An 18,139-nucleotide genomic window follows, 5' to 3' on the forward strand; every position below is an offset into this window, starting at 1 on the left:
CTCATTAGTCATCAGAGAATGTGCACCAGAGCCAGCTGTCACTCTCCAGCCATTTGAGCGACAGAGCCTGGAAGTTGGCAGCACCAAGCACTGGTGGGGATGTGGGACAGGAGGCCGCAGGCTCTGCTAGGGTGCCTGCCAGAGCCTTGGTCAGCACTCAGGCAGACACCCGCAAACCTGGGAGCCGCCCTCCACGGGGGGCGCTGCCAAAGGGGTTCTCACCAAATCCCTAAGCCAGTGGTTCTCAACCTGTGGGTCGCGACCCCTTTGGTGGTTGAACGACCCTTTTACAGGGGTCGCCTAACACCATGCTGCATATCAGATATTTACATTACGATTCATAACAGTAGCTACATTACAGTTATGAAGTAGCAACGAAAATAATTTTATGGTTGGGTCACAACATGAAGAACTGTATTTAAAGGGCCAGAAGGTTGAGAACCACTGCTAAGCGGACACGCTGAGGACGGCACTGCAGCCTCGTTTGCAGGAGGGGAATTGGGTGCGGTGGGGTGTCCTTCCCTGGGAGGTAGAGAGGCCACGGGTGGGGGATGCCTCACAGAGCACCACCCAGCAGTTAAAGCAGCTCCATGTTCACAGAGCAGCCGGCTGCTTACAACCACAGTGCTGGTGGAAAGAGGACCCGCGGAGCGGGGCCCACAGCACAAGGCCTTTTTTGTAAATTAAAAAATCGATAAATAAAAACCACAAACGCTCTGCAAGAATGAGATCAAACCCAAAATGGCACATTGAACGTAACGGACTGTTACCTGGGAGGTTGGCAGGGGAAAGGCCGTGGTTATGGGAATGAAAAGGGAATAAGACAGGAGAGGGACCTTCTCTAGCCCCCAGCCCCAACATGGACGTTACAAGGATGCTCAGGGGCTGAAGTGCCCCCCACTCCAGAGAAATGGTGCCCTGGGGAAGCCTGTGGAAGGGAGGAGTAGAGAGGGGGTCAGGGAGGCAGTTTAGCTGGGAACTCTGAGTTGGTGTTACCCCAGAACGGTTTTTAAATCTTCTCTTGACTATTAATATTAAAGTCCTCGTCTGGAGCCAATTCTGTCCTTTTTCAACTTGCTGCTGTGACCTAGGGAGAAATTGAATAAAAAAACAGAAATACTGTCCACTTGCCATTGTAGGAGGCCATCCGATGGGAGCGGCCTCCTCTGGAGCGCACGCTGCCCTCCTAAGTGTGTCCCTCAGCGAGGCCAGAGCCCTCCCCACTGCTCGGTGCTGGCCCGTGGCCACCTCACCCCGTGTGCTCTCTGTTTTGTAGTGGGAGGTCTGAAGAGCCCTTGGAGGGGAGAGTACAGAGAGCCAAGACATCTGCCGCCGGCACTCCAAGGCCATCCGCCACCACACCCAGCCCACTCTCACCAGACCCTGCAAGCCCAGCCCGGGGAGCTCTCCCCAGGGGCCCCGGGGCCCCAGCCAGCCGAGGACACCACAGGTGGGGCCCCCAAGCTCCAACCTCCTCTACCTCCAGATCCCCCAGAGCGAAACAAGTGCCCAAGCCTGAACTGGGGCAAGGAGGAGTCTGGGATGTGGGAACCCTTGCCTCTGTCCTCCCTGGACCCGGCCCCCAGCAAAAACCCCAGCTCGCCAGAGCGGAAGGCCACCTTCCCGGAACAGGAACTGCAGCAGCTGGAAATAGGTACGGCCTCTGGGTCCCCAGACTTCCTCCCCTTTCCAGCCCCTTCCCCATGGATCGGCCCCTGCAGTCTGTGCAGGAAGACCCCTGGCCGCACAGCCGGGCCCCTCCCAGTCTTTCACAGCCTCCTCCTGCTTCGTTTTGCAGAATTATTTCTGAACAGCCTGTCCCAGCCGTTTTCTCTGGAGGAACAGGAGCAGATCCTCTCGTGCCTCAGTGTCGACAGCCTTTCCCTGTCAGATGACAGCGAAAAGGTGAGTCGGCCGTGAGCCGGGCACAGGGCACAGAGCAGGGGCTTCGTGTCCAGCTGGTGAACGGGCTGTGTGCGAGTAGTGGGTAAAGAAAGGGAGCGGGATGCGGTCACCCCTTCCTGCTGGGAGCGGTCTTCACTGGAGCAGGGGGCCTTGGTTTCTCAGAGTGAGACCCTCCGTCTCCAGCCAGCACTGCCGGACATTAGGAATGGTTTGGCCACTGGGGATGGTGGGGAAGGAGGCTTGGGTCTTGGTCCCCATAGAAAAAGTCCTCACCCTCTTCCAGCTCAGGGGCCCCTCATGACCTCAGCCTCCTACTGAGCCCCAAAAGTGCCCAGTGGAGCCATACACCAACCTAGAACAAGAGCAGTTCCTCACTGCAGGGCGGGCCTGGGTCCCTTTTGCCCCAAGCAGACCAAGGCCAGAGATGGTTCCCTGAGCCCAGGACCCTGAGTCTGTGCCCCCCGCTTGTTGTTTCAGAACCCGTCAAAGGCCTCTCAGAGCTCGCGGGACACCCTGAGTTCCGGCGTGCACTCATGGGGCAGCCAGGCTGAGGCTCGCAGCTCCAGCTGGAACATGGTGCTGGCCCGGGGGCGGCCCACGGACACGCCAAGCTATTTCAATGGTACAGCACCCACCTGCTCAGCAGCCCCAGCACCTGACCCACCTGGGACTAGGGAGCCTGAGGGCTTTGTCTCCCTTCCTCTGGCACATGGCGAAGGGAGAGGAAGGCTCCTGGCAAACAGAACTTGAAGTACTTGGCCATTAAGTCAGTTTAGAGCAAAGACCCTTCTCGCCCTTTCCTGCTGGGGCAGAGGGACTGTTGCCCCTGGTGGGCTGTGGATAGAGCTCGGAAGTCAAGAGTCAAGAACCTTGGCCTAGAATCAAGAAACTGAGCAATGAATGTCTCTGAACAAGGTTACTGGGATCCTCCACTGGGATCTGAAGTCAGAATTGCAGAGAGAAATTATAGAACTTAATTTTCAGGCTTGGTTGCATAAGTTATGTTGTGATTTCAATACAACAAGGGTTTCATCAGCTCACAGTCCCGGGCCCTCGCCAGGCCAGTGTGACTCATGGTTATCAAGCCTGCACCGCCTGGCCAGAGGCCTCTTCAGCTCAGGGAACATTACAGTCTAAGATGCCTGCGGTCTAACTTAGGGATCTTTGTTTCCAGTTCCTTTCTGCTTTGTGTGTGCGCTGGAGTACTACTTCCCCATGGAAGCCACCCTTAGCTCTCTGCACTGTGCAGGGCAAACTCTGGTATTGACAGAAAATGGCCTAGCAAGTGTATAACCTTAGGGCCACTCCGGACTAAATAGCATGTATGCAGCTTCCTCACAGCCAGCCTGCTTCCCTCTGCTTAGGGCTCCTCAGGGAGCCAGCAGTCACTTTCCTGACGGTCACCTTGCTTGCATTGTAGGTGTGAAAGTCCAAATACAGTCTCTCAATGGTGAACACCTACACATCCGGGAGTTCCACCGGGTCAAGGTGGGAGACATTGCAACTGGCATCAGCAGCCAGGTAAGGGGCAGGTACACGCTCAGGGGCAGAGGAAGGCTTCTGAATGAGCAGAAATGGCCTGTGGAGAATAGTTGGCCTTGGATGTCCCCCAGGGTCTCGGGGCAAGGCCGGCAGTAGTGACTGCGGGGTTCTCAGGACCCGCACTTGGACCAGGTGAAAGGCAGGTGGTGCCCTCAGGTGCACTGCTTGGCTGGAGGGAGGTAGCTCCCACGGCTGGGGGAGAGGAGACCGGCAGCTTTATACTTCTAGGTAGCTTCTGAGGCCCAGGCCAGTGTCTCAGGCCCACTGCTTTGCTCTGCCCCAGATCCCAGCCGCAGCCTTCAGCTTGGTGACCAAAGATGGGCAACCTGTGCGCTACGACATGGAGGTGCCAGACTCGGGCATCGACCTGCAGTGTACCCTGGCCCCAGATGGCAGCTTCGCCTGGAGTTGGAGGGTCAAGCATGGCCAGCTGGAGAACAGGCCCTAACCCAGCCTCCGCCACCAGCTCCACTCAGCCAGAGGAGCCTTCCTTCTTGGCGCTCGATGCTGCCGCTGAGCCAGGCTCAGGCAGCTCCCAGGGATCTCAGCAGTGGGACCAGGGCAAAGGGGGCGCCAGCAAAATGCCTCCTAGGATTTCCACTTGCATCCTGCCTGACCCACCGAGAGAACACCCTGTGCCCACGTGAGGAGGAGAAAGAAGTCAAGAGGCCTCTTCCCACAGGGAACAGAGAGGGCCTTCTCTGACCTGGTTCAAACGAGCTGGCCTGGCCCTCTGGATCAGTGACTACTTGTCAGGGGAGAGCAGTTTGGGGCCCATGAGGGACCTGCTGGTGGGTGAGCCTCTCAGCCTCTACGCAGGTCTGAGGGTGTCAAGTGCCTAAAGACCCCTACCCAGGTCCAGCACAGGACCAGGTGGCAGGTGTGCCCAGCCTTGGGTAAACAGGGCCTTCCGACCCCCTTGCCTGGCCTGGCCACTCTTCAGGCAGAGAGGGAGGGAGGAAGGCCTGACTGGGAAGTCTCCCTGGGAGAATGCACCACGTTCTTCAGGGTATTGCAACGCAGGTCCTGTGCTAAACGCAGTTTCAGCCAAGGACCAAAGAAGGTGTTTCAGTGACGTGGTCCTCAGTCCGCACGTTGGTGCCCCGTGGCTGCTGGCCACGCCTTCCCCAGAGCTGCAGGCGCTGGGCCCAGACTGCAGGCCCAGCACTGCCCTGACTAGCTGGCACTCGATCCCCTCGTCCATAAAGTGAAGGGCGATGGCATGAGACCTCCCTGACAGGAAGTGCCTGGGGATAAGGATGAAAGACAGAAAAGAAAGCAGCAGATGTAGGCGCTACTGTTACCCGAGCCACGGCTTCCAACATCTTGCACACCAGCTTCCCGAGACACAGCTCAGGCATCATGCCCACACTGACCCTGCCCTGCCCCAGGTTACGGGGGCACTGCCAGCTGCACTTTGCACTCTGATGACCTCAAAGCACTTTCACAGCTGCCCTCCAGGAGGGCAGGTCACTAGCACAAGCAGACTAGGAGATGGGGTGAAGGGACTCAAGTCTTGACCTGTCTCCACACATGTGATCCCGTCAAACCTCCAGATTTAAGATGAGTCTCTCCCCCCCCCCCCCCCATTCCTCTTCATTGCCCAGTCCAGCCTTTTCAGGGGGGAAGCTGATCAGGACTCATGTAGCATTAATCAACTGTGAATCACTGGGAGTTGAGGAGCCTGCTAGTCTCAGCCCCTGGGGATGAGGGGGTATCTATCTCCTGAGATTCCTCCTTCGGAAATCTTGTCCCCAAGTCTTGCCAAGGTGCCCTCTGTCCAGCTATCTACAAGGAGCCATCCTGCTCCCCAGGGAGAGACCCCGGCCCCCAGTACATGAAGAACTGCAGGGTTCGAGTTGCAGGGAACTCTGTGAGCAATAAAGTTTGGAGTAATGACACGGATTCAGGCCCTGGCTCTCTCCATTCTCTCGCCTGCTTGCAAAGACTCGGATCCTAACAGCTGCTTCCCTTTGCCTTCATGGTGGGATCTTGTCAAGTCTGCCCTATGTATGGGGCAAGGACGGTTTTCAACCTTTGAGTGGGGCTGCCTTTCCCACCACTCCCAGTGGGTGCTTCCAGTCCCCCCTCTGAGCTACCCCATCAGACTGGTTTGGCAAGATGCCCCACTGGTGGCAGCAGGGAAGTCCCTGCCAAACACTGCCAGGCCGAAGGGAGGACAGCGGAGAAGAGAAGGCCTGGGCACTGACCAGGCATGGATAGTGCAGGCCCAGAACAAAGACTGCCCCACCCACTGCTCCTGTCCCTGAGGCCAGGCTCCAGGGAACTTAGTGGGGAGGGGGAGGAGAGCCTGGACTCCCAGCCCTTCCAGCCACCTCCTGGGGCCTGCCTGTGAGCAGGGGTGACTTCTCAGAGTGGGACCTTGGTCAGGGGACAGGGGCCTGCCTGAGGGTGATGCCACCAGCACACAGGGTGTCTTGTCTCATCTGGCTCCACACCCACTGAAGCTGTGCACGAGTGAGTGTGTGTGTGTGTGTGTGTGTGCGCGCGCGCACACACACACACACACACACACACTCACTCGTGCACAGCTTCAGTGGGTGTGTGTGTGTGTGTGTGTGTGTGCGCGCGCGCGCACACCTGCGCGCAGGGACATACCCGCCCACCTTGGGGTAAAGGTCGAAGGTTCCATGGGTTCTTGGAGGGCTCCTGGGTACACGGAGGGCAGCGGCCTTGGGCCAGAGCAGGTGCAAAGGCCAGTCGGGGAGACCCCAGGCGTACCCCTGCCCAGCCCTCTCTGCCCTGGGCCTGCTGCGAGGCGCGGAGCTGCCTGGTCTCCAGGAGCTGCCTGGTCCCCAGACCCAGACGGGCTCGGAGGCCGAACGGGCGGGTGGGGCCTCCTCCGGAGTCCGTCCCTTCAGGCCGCTCCCACCCACGCGCCGGAAACCCACGCGCCGGAAATCCTGAGCGCAGTTCCCGGCCCACGGGACTCGCCGGGACGTCACAGAGGCAGCGACATCACAGGCACCGGCGCCCACAGCATCTCCACCGCCCCCACCAAAGAGCACAGTGGAGGCGGAGGGGCCAGCAGCCACCATCCCTCCCCGCCCCCCCCAGAGCCTCCCTGGCCGCCAACTCGGTCTGCATGGGGATGACAGGTGGGAGCGGGCGGCGGGCTGGGCGGTGCGCAGGGACTGCTCGCGGGCGGTGGGCGGGGAAAGTGGAAGTGGGGGGCAGGGTCTTGGCCCCGCTCCTGCCCCTGCTCCTCAAGGCGGGCGAGGGGGTGTGCACAGTATAAAGGGCGATTCCAGCCAAAGCCCTGGCCATCCTCAGGGGGAGAGGGGGGCGGGGGGCGGGGGCGGGGGCGGCCCAACTCCGAGGCCTCGGCCCTGTGCGGGGCAGTCGCCCGCGGGTGCACCGGCAGCAGGTACACCTTGGGGTTAGGGCCGCACATTCGGAGGGTTCTTGCCCAAAGGTTCTAGGAACAGTAGCCTGTGCCCAGAAAAAGACTCATGAATTATCCAAACCGCAGACAACCGCTCAAATCGTGGTTAGTTGCCCCTGACCGGTGCTCGGAACTTCTGCAGGAAGAAAAAGCAGCCACCACTGTTTCATGAGCACCTCCTCTGTGCTTTGCACTCTTCTCTGTGCCAAGGAGCAAAGATGCTTGCCCTCCGGGCCCTGGGTCTCCCCAGTTTCTGGTCATGGGGGCTCAGGCCCCCACTGGAATGAGGGCTTTTCCCTCAGGACCTTCTCTCCCTGGAAAACATACCTGGGCCAGCATTTTAAAATGCGCCCAAAACCAATGCATAAATAAATAATAAACTGTGCCAACAACCAACAACCAGAGAGCAGCTTATCCCCTTTCCCAAATTTGTGGGGTAACAAATTTATGCAGACATTTTAAGTCACTCCTACAACATTTATCACACCCCCTCCAGGGGCTATTCTTATGCTAAGTAGGCCTGGGTCTGACGAGTTGACTAAAAGTAAAATGTGGGTCAGCAAAAGCCCCCTCTGGGCCACCTCCAGCTCTGGGTGAAGGAGAGCCATGGACAGGCAGCAGCACCTTCTCATCTGCCGCACCTGACCCTTCCCAGTACCCGTGTTGCCAAGGCCGCTGCGAAGGGCCAGGGACAGTCCAGGGCTGGAGCCCAGCTGAGCCGAGGGCTCGTTCACGCTCTTCAGACTCCTGGCCCGCCCCAGCTGAGGAAATGAGAGGTGGATTGGCCCCAAGTAAAAGCACAGTGTATGTGTCCAACTTGCCGTCTTCCCTGACCAACAGTGACACACTGGATATTTTCCAAGTGTGGCAAAAATTGTAAAGGTCACTATAATGAAAGTTAAAGACACCAGGAAGAATAAAGGCATTGCATTTATTTTTTTTTTTATAAAGACTCTGCACAAAACCATACCAGGACAATGAACAACAAAGTCCTTGGGTAGTGATAAAAGCAAGCATTGCTATTGATAATGGAAGATCAGCTGAGTTCGTCCCAAAACAAAACTATTTGATAGTGAATCTAAGTGTTATGATTGTGAGTGAAGAAGTGGTAGAAAGTGGAGATGAAGGGGAAATCCTGCTCTTGACAGCCTCAGTAATTCTATCAAACATAAAGAAGAAATAATACCAATTTTACACAAACTCAGAAAATTGGAGAAGGAACACTTCTCAACTCATTCTCTGAGGCCAGTATTACTCTACTATCAAAACCTGACAAAGACATTACAAGAAAAGAAAATTACACACTAGTACACCTCATGAACATATATGTGAAAATTCTAAAAAAGAAAAATAACAAATCAGATTCAACAGTGTACAAAAAGATAATACATCATGACGAAATGAGGTTTATTCCAGGAATGCAAGATTAATTTAAAAAAATTTTTTTTAAATATATATTTTATTGACTTTTTACAGAGAGGAAGGGTGAGGGATAGAGAGCTAGAAACATCCATGAGAGAGAAACATCAATCAGCTGCCTCCTGCACACCTCCTACTGGGGATGTGCCCACAACCAAGGTACATGCCCTTGACTGGAATCGAACCTGGGACCCTTCAGTCCGCAGGCCGACGCTCTATCCACTGAGCCAAACCGGTTAGGGCATAATTTTTTAAAATTTTTAATCAGTGTATTTCATCATAAAATGAGTTATTAACAGAAAATATATAACAGTATTCATGTTAACATATAACATGCTATATATAACAATATGTTAACTAATTACAAAATAATTTTTAAAAAGCATCAGACAAAATCCCACATCCCTTCCTAACTAAAAACTAAGTAAACCAGCAATAGAAGGTAACATTGTCAACCCAATAAAAGGCATCTATAAGAAAAACTACAGCCAGCCTCGCCGGTGTGGCTCAGTGAATAGAGTGTCGGCCTGTGAACTGAAGGGTCCCAGGTTCGATCCCAGTCAAGGGCACATGCCTGGGTTGCAGGCTCAATCCCCAGTGTGGGGCATGCAGGAGGCAGCCAATCAATGATTCTCTCTCATCATTGAGTTTCTATCTCTCTCCCTTCTATAAAAATATATTTTTTAAAAAAAGAAAGAAAAATTACAGCCAACATCATATTTAGCGGTGATATACTGAATGCTTTCTCCCTAAGCTCAGGAACAAAGCAAGGATGTCCACTCGCCACTTTATTCAACATTGTATTGGAGATTGTTCTCAGTGCGATAAGGCAAGAAAAGGAAATAAAGAGACACCTAGATTGGAAAGGAAGAAGTAAGACTGTCTTGAGTCACACACGCTATTGTTTATGTAGTAAACCTATGAATCTATTACAAAATAAAACTAGAACTTATAGGATTTTAGGACAGTTGCAAGATCAATACATTTCTATGTACTAGCAATTGGCAGTTAGAAATTGAAATTATTTCGCATCCTACAGAATGTCACGGAAGTCCCAAGTTGAGTCAAGCTCAGACTTTTGTTTCCAACCCCCAGTGCTGCTATGAGGTCCACACCATAATCACTTTTCCTCCTGTCCACATCCAGTTGCTGTTCATGGGAGGATTAAGATTGCAGGATGTTGATTCAATAGCCAGGGAAACTCTGTAAACAAGCAAGGAAGGCTGTGAGGTCAGAGGCCTGGGAGGAGCAGCACTTGGGCAGGTGAAGTTGAAGATGAGAGAGATGGGGAAGCCACGGGAGTGTGAAGGGTTCTGAAGAGACCACTTATTCTGTCCATGGTGGTGCGGACTTCTAGCGCAGTTGATCCAGGCTGAACACAGAAGTGCCTAAATCCCAGTCCCAGGACCAGCCAGCAAGGACCCTCCTCAGCCTCTATATCTCTAGGAAGAGGCCACAGTACATTCTGATCCTTTTGATATAACCCTGGGAGCAGTTCTCAACCAGAGCCAGGGTTGTCACTTCCTGCCGCACTCCAGGCTCATGGGAACCCAGCTTGCCCATTGCCATGATGACCGCACCATCAACCCCTATCCATGACCCTGGGGAGCAAGGAATGGGGTGCCTCCCACCCCCAGAGATTAAAAAAAAGCTTTTTCAGTAAAAGACACAAATCTCCAGGGAGGGATCTAATGTGCCAAAAACTTGAGTGGGAAGACCTCCCCCAAGGAGTCTCTGTGTAGGGTTATCAGAGCTCCTAAATAACCAGGTCCGTGGCAGCATCACCTGGGTTGAGAACCTGGGCCCAGAGTTGGGGGTGGACGAGCCCAGGATGTGATGGGGTGAGAGCCAGGGAAAGAGGATGGACTTCGGGGTAGGAGGACCGGTAGGCTGAGTGGCAGAGCTGAAGCCTGACCAGAAGAGAGTGGAGAAAAGGACAGAGGGACAGGAATGGAAAGAGATGAGGAAGGCTCATGTGGACACGACGGGGAGCCCCACACAATTCCGGGCTCCTGGGTAGGACAGCATGCAAGACAGGGCACTTGAGTTTCCTGAGTCCAATCTGCATTCACACGCTAACTTCCTGAATGATCAGCTGAAGGACCTTGGGCAAATGAACCTCCTTTTTGTTGAATCAACGAGATAAAGCCCAGAAAGTGTTCAACATAATGCCTGGGTTAGTAGTTCTCAATAAATGGCACTGAGTGCTGTTAGCATTCAGCCTTACGGAGGGCCAGCATGGGCCAGCGTGGAAAGTGGCGGGGAGCAGACGTGAAGGATAGGTCTTCATGTCTGCTGACACTGGCTAGCAAGAGGGAGGAAACAAAGGTTAAGATGAGAGAGGGAATGGCAAATGGGTTAAGGTGAGGAACGGAGAGAGATGGAGAGGATGGCTGAAGCATCACCAGCAGCCCCTGTTCCAGAACCCCTCACCACCTTCTTTCTGCCAGGTGCCAATGGATTTCCCTGCTGTAGCAAGGATTCGGTGGACATAGTGGAAACACAGTGAGAACCAGTCCCCCATCATCGGAGGACCGCTCCCCCACCTTCCAAGACCACCAACCCTTACCCCCACTTGCCACCACTGCCAAGTTTTCATATACCCTCCCAACCCAGCATCTCCCTCCATCTGTTTTCAAAATCTCCCCAAGGATAGTATCCAGGCCAAAAGGCCATGGCGGGGCGAGGGCCCGGGGGTGTGGGTAGCACCCCCTCCTGCTTCTGTCTCCAGTCTCTGATCTTGGAGGAGGACTAAGGGGCAGTGGGGCATACCCAGGGACGCGGATGGGACCTGACCCCTTAGATCCACCTTGCTCTAAGGACAGAGCTGTCCGAGTTGGGGTTGGGCAGGTTCCTAAGGAAGGAGAGGGGGTCATATGGCTGAGCACTGAAGGCAAGGGGCCAAGATGGCAGCACATGGCCAACAAAACTGAGGGAACCCTACGCGCGCACACACACCTCTGCTCTTCACATCTGCTGAGCTGGGACTGAGCAGGTTGGGGAAAGGCAGTGCCCTGGGCTTTTCCTTCAATGAGGAGCCACTTCCTGGGCATTGGTTCTCCAAGTGAGCCGCATCAGCTGATAGATGCTTGATTAGAATGCGGATTCCTGGGCCTCGCCTCCAACCAATTGGATCCCTCTTTGCGGGGGGCCAGGGGGACAACTTGGCAAGCTCTCCAGGCACTTTCTAAACTCACTAAAGTTTGAGACTACAGCTCCAGAATTCTTGGTGGGAGTAGGGACAACCAAGGGAGTGGATTAGCTGGGGACATCTTGCCAGCCCCTGTATAAAGCTCCCCTCCCCGCTAAAGCCATCCCACCAACCCCGTGAAGCCCTGTCACCCACTCTGTCTCCTTCTGTCTTAGGATTGACTTAAACCAACATGAGCTCCAGCCTTCACATGAGGAGCTCCCGCCTGCACAAGAGGAGTCCCAGCCTGCACAAGAGGAGTCCCAGCCTGCACAAGAGGAGTCCCAGCCTGCACAAGAGGAGTCCCAGCCTGCACAAGAGGAGTCCCAGCCTGCACAAGAGGAGCTCCAGCCTGCACAAGAGGAGTCCCAGCCTGCACAAGAGGAGTCCCAGCCTGCACAAGAGGAGTCCCAGCCTGCACAAGAGGAGCTCCCGCCTGCACAAGAGGAGCTCCCGCCTGCACAAGAGGAGCTCCCGCCTGCACAAGAGGAAGATGAGGAAGAGGTAACAGTGGGCAGGGTCACCTTTTCTGAAGAGGTGGTAGACAAAGCCCATCTTCCCTAAATTCTAACCAGCCCCTAGCCTTGACAATTCTGGGACCCTAGGACCAAACCGATATTGACCTTGCTCACACCACCTCCCTGCCCCAGGAGGTCTCTGCAAAGAGACAGGTGTGGGGAGGAAGTGTGCAGAATGTGTGTGTGTGTGTGTGTGTGTGTGTGTGTGTGTGTGTGTCTATGAGGGTTGGGGTCGGGGGAGCAGGGCAGGGAATTGGTACAAGGGAGGAGCCGAGGGGCAGGGGCCTCCTCAGCTTTCAGTTGAAACTTTTCAGGAGGATGAATTGCTACACTTGAATGTCCCACCTAAAGAGGACCCGGAACAAGACACAAAACTGGTGCAGGAGGCCAACACTCCGCCACCATTGGAGTATTGCCCACCATGGGAGTATTGGCCAGCCCCCATGCTTAAGCCTGAGGCCAAGCAGGACTCCAGCTTGAAGGTCTGCAATGAAGACCTGGAATCCTCCCAGCCCCTCGAGGGGGCGCTAACGCAGCAGGACTCCATCACAAGCCCGAGTATCACGGATGTGGAACAAGTGGACTCCACCCATCGCTCCATCTTTGTGCAGACTTCCAAGCACCTCTTCTGGGCAGACAAAGATATCCAGGCCTCAGAACACAGCCTGGATTTGGAGACCGGCATGCATCGTGGCGAGAGCACAGAGAAGATCGCCAGCCCCCTGAACCAGAAGGCAGCCCCAGAGCCGGTCCCCGTCAAGCAGTTCCAGGATGAAAGCACCCAGGCAGAGCTTTCAGAACCAGGCACCCGGCAGCCGTCAGACACCCACTTGCCCTACCCCTGTCTCACACCAGCTATCAACTTACAAGATCTGGTCAACTTCGCATCCTCCCTGGCCATCGCCTCCTCCAGCAACAGGGACCTGCCCAGTTTGGAGCACATGATGAAATCTCCACCCCAGAAGGCCGTGGAGCCTTCTACAGTGCCCATGGCGCCTTCTACGGTGCCCATGGCGCCTTCTACGGTGCCCATGGTGCCTTCTACAGTGCCCATGGCGCCTTCTACGGTGCCCATGGTGCCTTCTACAGTGCCCATGGCGCCTTCTACAGTGCCCATGGCGCCTTCTACGGTGCCCATGGCGCCTTCTACAGTGCCCATGGCGCCTTCTACGGTGCCCATGGTGCCTTCTACGGTGCCCATGGTGCCCATGGCGCCTTCTACAGTGCCCATGGTGCCTTCTACAGTGCCCATGGCGCCTTCTACAGTGCCCATGGCGCCTTCTACGGTGCCCATGGCGCCTTCTACGGTGCCCATGGTGCCTTCTACGGTGCCCATGGTGCCTTCTAGAGTGCCCATGGTGGAGAGCACCACCCTGCCTGCCAAGGAGGAGCCAGAGCAGGAAAAGCTCTCTGGGTTGCAGGAGAGGGCATCTGAGAAGTCGCTGGAAGCCGGAGAGCCACTGGAATCTGCCAAGCAGGAAGACAAGACCCTGCACCCTTACTTTGACTTTAGCAAGCCGGAGCCCCGAAGGACCGCCTTTAAAGGGAAAGTCAAGTTTATCCAGGCCCCGGCCAGGTCCTCTTCACTGAATGGAGACAGGAAAGAGTAAGTGAGGCTGGCGCAGCTCCCCGCAAGGGGTGGCTGCTCGAGGATGTGTGGGTGGGCCCGCTCCTCACAGTTTCGGGAGGACAGGGACCAGTGGAATGGGGGGCTGGGTGGAGGAAGGGGGGGTGCAGTGCCAAGGCCAGGGCTGGAGGAGGCCCGGGAACCTTGGAGAGTGAGCACTCCAGGGCTCGCCAGGGACCTGGGTTCAAAATGGGAAGAGCCGTTCTAGCATTAGGAAGCCTCTCACCCCGCGGGCCGATGACCTGTCCCTCATCAGAAATGCTCAGGCTAATTCCATGCCAAGAACCTGACGGCTCCAGCCCGGGGCCCAGGACACTTCCATCGAGTGGCCAGTGCGGGAAAAGGGTCCTCCCAGCACCCCTTGCTTCTAGTGATGCATGGACACAGTACAATGTCAGCTGCCCATCCGCGTGCAGCAGGAGCAGGTCCTCTTGCCCTAGGGCCCTCCTCAGAGCGGCCTCTGGGCTCATCCCTCTCCCTTGACCCTCCCACTGGAGCCCAAGTGACACCCTCTCTTTTGCATTGCAGCTCAGTGCCGGGAACCAAGAAAGAGACTCCATTAATGCTGAAAATCCATTTTAAGCTGTTGCCCACTTCTTCCCCCAGAGAAATGACTAAACAAAACCAATAAAGCCTCCAGTGCTGGCCCCGGCTCAGACTTTTTCTGCAGAAGCTCCGGAACCAGTGAACTCACCTGGCTGCGAAGTCCTTGTCTCGATTTCTGAGGGATGCCACCACCATTTTTTAACTACCCAGGTCCCCCTGCCACCTGAGGGCTCTACCAGCCCTGTTTGTCCCCACTCACTCCCCACAGGTAGTTCCACTTCCCCTGCACCTCCCTAGCCGCCATATCATCAACAGAGACTCATGACTCGTCTTGGGGAGGCCTCCGTGCCCTCTCTGAGGCTTCAGGTCCTTAAATCATAAAATGGGGCTTCCCCTTGGCCTGAAGCCAGGGACACATGGGGGGGCATCTGAGGAGAGAGTCTCGGGTGGGAGGGGGGGACTGAGCAGGCAAGAAGGTGACTCTGAAGGGAGTTCTTTCTTCCTGCTTCTCTCCATGAGGAAAGATGGTGTCCTGAGGCTAGAAGGGGGGAAATAATGAAGCTGGAGGACGGGCCCTCCAGGAGCCCACAGCCTTGAGTTAGAGATACCACAAAATGTAGAGGAGAGCCATGTGTAATAGTGCATGCAACCCAGACACACATATGCACACACACTGTCAGCTGACCAGCACATCATACAGATGGGCACTCACATAACACATCCACACAAAGACAGAAGCACGCTCCACACATGCCATGCACACAAGCGCATCAGCACAGACGTGTGCTAGATATGTGCACAAATGCACAAGCCTCCCCACATTAGGGGAAGGTGGGCAATGTGGGGAAGGTTCTGGAAGAGGAGAGACATGGCAACAAATGAGGGAACGGAATTCTGAGTGTGGGGATGGACACGGGTGTGAAGAGGGAAGTCAGGGAGAGAGAGAAGAGGGGAGGCAGTGCCGTGACATGGGCTCTGGTCAGCCTGGACCACGACCCACTCTGGACCAAGGCTCCCTGCCAAGCGAAAGCCCAGCCTTGCAGATCCTCAGGGGCCTGGCCCACCTTGAGAGGAGGTGGGAAGGGAGGTACCCAAGGTCTGGGAGAATGGGATTAGGAAGGGGCCAGCAGTTAAGGACGGGCTGGGGGCCAGAGGAGAAGGGGGCAGGAGACGGGAAGGAGGGATGAGGAAAAGATGCAGAGGTGTCTGGGAAGGGGCTGGCCAGGGTGTCATTCAGCCGCTGGGACCAATCTTCCTGGAATATTTTTTCCCGTGTGGTTTGTGGATTTGCATTGTTTGGAGAAGGGGATGCTTCTCTCCAAGGGAAGCTGGGATAAGATAGGCCACAGCCCCCCCCCCCCCTTGGCCTGGACCCCACCCACCCCCACGCCCTGACTTCAGGACTCTGGGGTTTGTGTCTTTCTCTCCTGGGTTTCTGCCTCCTGCATTAGCTGCCAGAGTGGAGCTGCGAATTCAGATGCCTTAAGAGAGGCAGAAATCCAAAAGAATAAAGCAACAGGTTCCCCAGCAGAGAGGAGCAGGCCTGTGGTGAGGGAGAGCCCACCCCTGCCAAAAGATGTTCAAGTCCACCCCAAAGCCATCCTGGGAGCTTCGGGCCTGGGGCGCAAGACCAGCCTAGAGCCTGTGATTCTGCCTTTATGGCAGCAGAGGGCAGAAGACCAAGAGACCCCCGTGGGCACAGAGAACATACAGGTGACTAGGGCTAGGACAGGGTCCACTGCTCCTCTAAGCTACTAGCCCGAGCCCCCTGGTTAGAGGACTGTGAGTGCACATGGCTGGTAGGGGGTTTCCTGGGAGAAGGCGGAGCTGTGTGCCCACAGGCCTGGTCCTGGGTCCCCTGGAGTCTCAGCATCCAATGGGGAGTGTCTTCTTCCCACCTCCAAGGCCTCCACAGAAGACTGCTCACGCAAGACCTGGAAGGGGAGGCTGCAGCGGCCCACTGCCTTGCTGACCCAGACGGAGCCAGCAGCAACCATGGCCACGGGGGCTGAGCAGGCCTCACACGGGGCCAAAGAGTTCAAGGGCCTTGCAGCTACCCGTTTCGTAGCGTCGTCAGGCCCGGGTGCTGGGTCTCAGAGGTGAGGGCCGGGAGTGGGGCGCTGGGTTTGGGATAAGCCTGCCTGGCCCTGTCACCTCTGCAGCAGGTGCAAAGGACTTTCAACCTCTTTCCCCGAGGCAGCTTTGCAGACAAGGACCCCCTACTATTGACATCCTGGCAGCTGTCAGGTGAGGGCCCTTGGCTGGGAGCAGGGAGAAAAAGTAGGGGGTGCTCAGAGCAGAACTACAAGGGGTTGCCTGCCCAGTGGCTGAGGTCACTGCGAGAAATAGTGGTTGTATTGTACCCTTCTCTCCGTGCCAGTCTAATTTGCTCATCTCTTCAACCCCAGAGCCCACTGGTGTGTGTGTGTGTGTGTGTGTGTGTGTGTGTGTGTGTGTGTGTGTGTGTAAGATGAATTGGTGGATAGGAAGGTATTGGGATGGTTGGTAAGTGGATGGATGGATGGGTGGATGAATGAACAGGATGGAAGAAGGAAGAAGGAGGATACTGGGAGAAATAATTGGGAAAAAAGTCCCCTACCCCTGGAACCTGGGGCTGTGGGAGTTGGGGTAAAAGAAACCCCTTTCACAATTTGGGGACCCTGTTGCCCCCAACGATCATGCCTTGATATTGGCCGAGGTTCCTCAAAACAGAATCATTTTATTCATCAATAATTTGCTGTGCCTGCTACTTCCAGGTGCCAGCAGGGCTCCTGCAGCCTCTGTAGCTCCAGGGCCAGACCGCCGGGGTCCGAAGCCCAGCATTGTCCCTGCTGGTGCCGTGGCCTTGGACATGAGTTTTTAACGTTCTTCATACAAACTTGTCCGAACGTGAGTTTTGGACATGGTCACTAAACAAGTGCCAACACACAGCAGCCGCTGTCCTCTGTATTATGTGTGCGGTTCACGTTGCTGCCTGCCCCTCTACCTGCCCGCCATATTCCAGGATATCTTCAGACTGTCGGCTCCCACCCAGCAGCCCTGTGGACGTGCGCAGCATGAGAGCCGCCCCGTGGGCCTGTTTCCTGGGCCCCAACCCGCCCCAGGCCAGAGACAAGTGGCTTCCTGTCCAGTTTTGGTTTCCCCTGTGCGACGGAAGGAGGGGAGGCGGTGTCTGGGGCGCTGCCCCACTTCTCTCCTTCAAGCTGCTCCTCGGAGAAGCAGCGGGCTCTGCGGCTGAGCCAGGCTGCCAGGGCAGGTCCTGCGGCCCAGGCTGCACAGCGCGGTCACCAGGGCCTCCCCTTCTGCTGCCAGCCCAGCGGCTCAGCGGCCTTCCCTGCTCCAAGCTGGCATGCGCTGCAGACTCACAAAGCGGGTGGGCCCCTTTGGGACCCGGGGGAAGAGGGACTCTCACTCAGGACCTGCTCTCAGGACCTGCTCTCAGGACGGGCCCCCCCTTTTCCTCCTCCTGCTTCCCCACCCAGGTCCGCGCAGCCCCTCCTCTCAGACACCTGGCCCCGAGTTCCTAAATCCGATTTCCCAAGCCCTGCTCCTCCGGCCACCCCAAGCTGGGGACTACCCAGGGGCCAAGCAGCCCAGGCAAAGGCCCGGGAAGGAGGGGGCGGGGCAGGGGGGGCGGGAGAGTAGGGGCGGGGCAGGCAGGTGGGGTTCGACCAGCTGGGAAGGGAGGAGCAGACGAAGAAGAGCTGGAGCAGGAGTCCTAGAAACGGGATGGGCTGGGGTGCAATCGGAGGGCACTCACGGACGCGGCTAAGGATGCCGCAGGGTCCCCAGCTAGGAACAGGACTGGTGGAACCCCTCGACGCTAGTCCCGCCCCCCCCCCCCCAACTCTAGTGCCGAAGCCACCCCTTCCCCTCCGCCAGCCAATCGGTTGGCAGACACCTGCTGTGAAGGACTTGCACCAGTAAAGCCTTGGCTGCAGGAGACAGGCTGCTGTGCAGTGGGGGGCACGGAGCGGACGCAGACC

At 56.3% G+C, this 18,139-nt stretch overlaps 2 protein-coding genes across 11 annotated transcripts in view; both read left to right on the forward strand.

The window, feature by feature from the left end:
- Positions 1 to 5,352, forward strand: part of MAP3K14 (mitogen-activated protein kinase kinase kinase 14) — a 43,908-nt gene extending 38,556 nt beyond the window's left edge. For all 10 annotated transcript variants that reach the window (XM_036340329.1, XM_036340327.1, XM_036340328.1 and 7 more), the window contains 5 exons: positions 1,277 to 1,654; positions 1,799 to 1,905; positions 2,383 to 2,527; positions 3,326 to 3,426; positions 3,731 to 5,352. In XM_036340329.1, coding sequence (XP_036196222.1) covers positions 1,277 to 1,654; positions 1,799 to 1,905; positions 2,383 to 2,527; positions 3,326 to 3,426; positions 3,731 to 3,895 — 896 coding nt within the window. In that variant the 3' untranslated portion in view covers positions 3,896 to 5,352. The remainder of the gene's footprint in view (positions 1 to 1,276; positions 1,655 to 1,798; positions 1,906 to 2,382; positions 2,528 to 3,325; positions 3,427 to 3,730) is intronic.
- A 3,615-nt stretch (positions 5,353 to 8,967) lies between these two features.
- SPATA32 (spermatogenesis associated 32) lies at positions 8,968 to 14,294 on the forward strand. Its single transcript, XM_036338790.1, has 4 exons — positions 8,968 to 10,777; positions 11,639 to 11,966; positions 12,295 to 13,586; positions 14,136 to 14,294. The coding sequence occupies exons 1-4, from the start codon at positions 10,653 to 10,655 to the stop codon at positions 14,236 to 14,238; spliced, it is 1,848 nt and encodes a 615-aa protein (XP_036194683.1). The 5' UTR covers positions 8,968 to 10,652; the 3' UTR covers positions 14,239 to 14,294.
- Positions 14,295 to 18,139: the final 3,845 nt, after the last annotated feature.

The sequence above is a fragment of the Myotis myotis genome, unplaced genomic scaffold (genome assembly GCF_014108235.1).
Source record: "Myotis myotis isolate mMyoMyo1 unplaced genomic scaffold, mMyoMyo1.p scaffold_m19_p_17, whole genome shotgun sequence".
Classification (NCBI taxonomy): domain Eukaryota; kingdom Metazoa; phylum Chordata; class Mammalia; order Chiroptera; family Vespertilionidae; genus Myotis; species Myotis myotis.